Raw genomic sequence first — 5,310 nt, 5'->3', positions numbered from 1 at the left:
CAGGTGACACCTCGTATTCTCAGATTTCTTCTTAAAATCCCAGCCTTTGTTGCCAGCTTTTGTCATGATCAACTCTGGAAGCTGTGGAACTCAGTTTAGCACATCTGGAAGAACAGAAATGTTGATTGGTGTTTTCTGCTGTTTCTAAAGTTTTGGCAGCTCTCCAGCTTTTGTTTTGGAATAATATGAATAGTAATGACAACCTGAAGCCAGTGATAGACAAAAAGCCTTATATGAGGCAAAACATTCTGTATGCAGCAGAATGTGAAAGCCCCTCTACTGCTCTCCTGTTAACAGCAGCTACGGTAATTTTTTTGCCACTGTTTCAACAGGTACTCTTTAGTATTTTAATTCACATGCATACGTAACAGAATGTTTTCTTTTTAGCTTTGCCCTCCCTAGTGAATGGGAGCATTAGCTATACTAATTACTCTGTTCTTTATTTCAGTATAGACTGATACACAGCTGTATTCTCCAGAATCCTCATACCTGCACTAACCTAATGATTCCTTATGTCCTGTGCCGATGTTTATTAACCCCTGAGAAAGTGTCTGCTTATTCCTTCTGCTGATGTAGGTGATTCACAAACACTTTCTTTAACCTACAGCTTACTGACCTGTATAATGTGCAACATCTTATTGTCTGGCAGCTCTGTCTTGCTGTTGTGGAACTGGCATTCCTTAGAGTATAAATGGTTTAAGAGAAAATAAGGGACTCTCTCCTTTAATGTTTAGCCTTTTATTGTGTATTTGAGAGGTGATATTTACCATGCAGTCCGATAATACTTGTTGCTTAGATGTGTAATTTCATGTTTTGAAGCTAGTTTTGTGTCATTTTAAGTAAACTCCCTTCAAACTATTTCCCCTGTAAACAGGTGAATGTCATGCAAATGACCAGTACATTGAACAGTTCAAAGATACTCTGAATACCTCGGTGCCAAAGACAATAGCTGGATTTATCGCTGAACCAATTCAAGTAGGTAGTTTGCCATTTCTCAATTGTAATAGCACAAATAGCATGAAACTCAAATCTGATCTTCTTTAGCTACATCCTAAACATAGACTTCTGCTGATTTATTTTTTTATTATTTTTTTAATGCCTTAAACATCTTAAATATTTGAAAGAATGGATGCAGTGTCTTACAGTTTCAGCTTTTGTCACTGATTTCAATGGAGCTAGAATTATGCTCATGAAGTGAAATTAAACAGAGAATCACAATTAAACATACACACTTCTGCATTTAAATAGTGAGTATGGAGTGTGCTATTGTTTAGTTTCTAATACTTCTTCCAAATTCCATATTGCTTTTCTCTTTACTATTTCTGTAAACTTTTAACTCAATTCCCCTTCCACCTCTTCCCAGCCATGTTGTCCCCTATATTTTTAGTAGCTGTCCAGCAAGTGGTGGCCGCAGGATTCATTCTCTTGGTGCTTCACCCAAGTTTCAGAACTGCTGTATATGTGGTTCTTAAATAGGAAGAATGGAGAATGTATCCTGGGAACAGTAAAGGGAAGAAAATAAATGTGAGACTTGTGACCACAGAGAAAATTAGAGCTGTTCTCTGGTTTTGCTGTCTTCTATGCCTTTACATACTTCAGTCATAAGAAGCCATTGCAGTCCAGGTGTAGAGTGGAATTTCTGATTCAAATGAAAACTGACAAGGTGAACAGAAATTGAGGAACAGTGTTTTAAACAATTAACCAAAGAAGGGACATGAATTCTCTGGTTAACTTTTTCATCACAGTTTCTGGGTTTCTCAGTGTGTAGGTTTTCGAGGTACTTGTTTTGGCGGTTCATCTTTAATCAATTCTGTCTTACAGTGATCCAGTTTACAGTATGGCCTCAAACATTTATACCAGCACAACTAATGGAACAGCAAATTGCCCTGTGGAATGGGAATGAGTGACCTGAGCGGGAACTTTGTGAAGCAGTTTCACTGCTGAAGCAGAAACTTGAGACAACAGTCTTGCTATTTCCTGAGGGCTGCTGGTGTTTTTTCTTATTGTAGGATAGTCACACAGTGGAACTCCTGTTTCCTTGTCTGTTCCTGAAGACACTGTCTTTTTTGTCTTGGCAGGGTGTTAATGGAGCTGTTCAGTACCCAAGAAGTTTCTTAAAGGAAGCTTATCAGCTAGTACGGGAAAGAGGGGGCGTTTGTATTTCAGATGAAGTGAGTTTTTTTTTTACATAAGAGCTCTAGAATTTGGTGTACCTCTGAAAGCTGTCTTAAAAGAATCAAAGTGAATGCAAACTGGAAGCCTGAAAATAATCCAATGAAATGCTATACATTTCGTACCTTAACACAGTGCATCTTTCCAAGCAGAGGAGCCTCCCAGTTTTTACTATCTTTATTCTGCTATGTGATATTCTGATTTTAGACACAGGTAATGTTAGTAGCCCACTTCAGACCTTACCTTTTGGGAGCAGTAAATTTACACAAATATGCAGCTAATAAATGCCAGCTGTGATGTGAGATGTGTCACAGTAACAGTTGCTCTTACGAGTGTTGTTGGCATACGTAAACTCTGGAAGGGAGTTGGTTGCTGTACCTCTGCAAATACATTTTATAAATAGAATTTGCTTAGCTAAAGCTATTTTGAAATAGTAGCAAACACTTCAAAGAGATGGTGATACGTACCTCAAGCATTGCAGTAGTAGAAATCAGCAATCATGGGGTTGCAATTTTGAAATGTGATAAGCAACTGCATTTCCTCTCTGTCTTGAAGTGGAAGCTGCAGCTTATTTGTGCATCTCACCGTGCCTAAGACATGGTGACATGTTATCTCTTTCATATGTGAAAGAAAAACCCAATTACAATAAACAGTATTTTGTGCAAAGCCATCTGAATAAGGTCCTAATACACGTTGACTCCAGATGTAGTTGCAGTTTAATGCAAATGAGTAACAATAGAAAAACAAGAAAAAGAAACCATATTGTAAAATATGAGAAGGTGATGGAGATTTCTCTGGATTTTTCTTCTGAAAGGTACAGACAGGATTTGGACGGACAGGCAGCCATTTCTGGGGATTTCAAACACATGATGTAGTCCCTGACATTGTTACTTTGGCAAAAGGAATTGGTAATGGCTTTCCAATGGCAGCTGTTGTTACAACAAAAGGTATAACTGTTCTCTTCTGCTAAGGATCAAAATAGACCAATTACAAAATACACTATACAGTAATTACTAACTGGAGAGGTGTGGGTTCAAACAGTTGAGCTTTATTAATAATCTTTGTCTGAATCTGTCTTTTGACAAATGAACTGGATTCTCATTACTCGCTTGTTTTACGAAGTGCTGTGCTATACCAGTGCAAAGCTTTATTTAAGTGAGGTTAGTTGTGTAACTGAAGCAGGGATGACCTTGTGAGTTGTTGGTAGAGCTGGTAATAGGTCCTGGAAATCCTCACTGAATTCACTGTTTTACTAATTAATGTACTGTGAGTATATAAGGTAGCATGTTAGCCAGCTACTTGATTCATACAAATGGCTTGCTGAATCCAGTGAAGAAAATTTTTAGATGCCCATTTAAGGGGACAACTGACAGCATATGTTAGAAGTGTGACTTTTTAAAAAGTCTGGTTTTAGCATCTGCTAGAGACTATAGTTTTGGGAAAGAATCATATTTTGCACAGACTACTTTCAGGAAAAAAATAAAATCTTTCTATTGCATTGTCTCCAGTAGAATCAGGGTTGAAGCAGACAGCAAATTTAACTTAACAGTTAAGTTAAATATCCTGGTTTCGGCTGGGATAGAGTTAATTTTCTTCCTAGTAGCTGGTACAGTGTTGTGTTTTGGATTTAGGATGAGAACAATGTTGATAACACACCGATGTTTTAGTTGTTGCTAAGTAGTGCTTGCACTAGTCAAGGACTTTTCAGTCTCTTATGCCCTGCCAGTGAGAAGCTGGGAGGGGGCACAGCCAGGACAGCTGACCCAAACTGGCCAAAGGGATATTCCATACCATGTGACGTCATGCTCAGTACATAAACTGGGGGGAGTTGGCCCGAGGGGGCCACTGCTGGGGGACTGGTTGGGCATCAGTCGGCGGGTGGTGAGCAATTGCATCATGCATCACTTGCCTTGTATATTTTATTATTATTGTTATTACTATTTTATTTCAATTATTAAACTGTTCTTACCTCAACCCACGAGTTTTCTCACTTTTACTCTTCTAATTCTCTCTCTCATTCCATGGGGGGCAGGGCGGGGGATGTGAGCGAGCGGCTGTGTGGTGCTCAGTTGCTGGCTGAGGTTAAACCACGACATTAAAGCAGGTAAGTACTGTTACCAAACATAAGGCAACTGTAAGAGTAATCAGTCTTGTTCTTTTTCTTTTAGAGATTGCAAGTTCCTTGGCTCAAAACCTTCACTTTAATACATTTGGAGGAAGCCCTTTGGCCTGCGTGGTTGGAGCTGCAGTTCTTGACGTAGGGAGAACGTTATACAAATTTATATATTCCGCACTCTTTCTTGTAGCAAAAGATGAAAAACGTTTACATTTATTCTTACTATAAAGTTATATTTATTTAAATAACTGTATAAAATGCATAAACATATGCATGTATTATGCGTACATGGCCAATGTGCCCTATGTGTAAGAAAAACTAAATTCCTGGTTAGTTCCATTGCAAAATTTTCATCCCTCTAGCAAGAATAGGAGTCCTCTAATTATGTTTTCAGAATCATCTTTCTTTGTCTCCCTTACGTTCTTTACTTTGTTAATAAAAAATGTAGGAAAGCACTTTCTCAAAAGCCTTAGCTAACTCTTTCATAGGTCTATGCAAATCCTCAGCTAAACCAAATTTATTCTCTGGCACACATGCTTAACAAAATTGTTTCAAGTCCACAGCTTTTACCTTATGCCTAAAAAGCCTTAATGACCAGATAGTTAAAAATATTTAAGGTCAGAATTCCTTTGGGGGAAAAAAAACTCATGAAAAAGACAATAGAAAAACTTGCACCATATTTCACTTATTATCCAGCAGAAAATCAGTCGGTAGGCAGTAGGTCACTATTTAATTTGTCTTCATCATGTACAGACCATTTTTCCTTTAATCTCACTTCATTACAGCAGATGCTGTTTCTACTAATGTTACTTTCCTGAGTGTTTTGAGATTTTTTTTAAGCTATTTTATAAGATGGTTGATCATATAAATAAAAACTTTTTGAAAAAACAGTTTACAGTTTTAAATGAGAAAGTCTGAACCCATGTTTTGGGTTTTTTTGGCTCTGAAGTAACTTGGAGCCTGGATCTGAAGTAAGCCCAGGGACATTTTCAGAATCAGGAAGAATAAAATGGAATTGAAAG

General features: G+C 37.8%; 1 protein-coding gene across 1 annotated transcript in view; it reads left to right on the top strand.

Moving 5' to 3' along the window:
• AGXT2 (alanine--glyoxylate aminotransferase 2) overlaps nucleotides 1-5,310 on the top strand; it is a 15,787-nt gene that overhangs the window by 7,481 nt on the left and 2,996 nt on the right. Inside the window, exons 9-12 of the mRNA XM_009318463.1 lie at nucleotides 875-975; nucleotides 2,079-2,171; nucleotides 2,987-3,119; nucleotides 4,341-4,429. Coding sequence (XP_009316738.1) covers nucleotides 875-975; nucleotides 2,079-2,171; nucleotides 2,987-3,119; nucleotides 4,341-4,429 — 416 coding nt within the window. The remainder of the gene's footprint in view (nucleotides 1-874; nucleotides 976-2,078; nucleotides 2,172-2,986; nucleotides 3,120-4,340; nucleotides 4,430-5,310) is intronic.

The sequence above is a fragment of the Pygoscelis adeliae genome, unplaced genomic scaffold (genome assembly GCF_000699105.1).
Source record: "Pygoscelis adeliae isolate BGI_AS28 unplaced genomic scaffold, ASM69910v1 Scaffold272, whole genome shotgun sequence".
Classification (NCBI taxonomy): Eukaryota; Metazoa; Chordata; class Aves; order Sphenisciformes; family Spheniscidae; genus Pygoscelis; species Pygoscelis adeliae.
The sequence above is the reverse complement of the archived record's forward strand: the minus strand, read 5'-3'. Positions and strand labels throughout refer to the sequence as shown.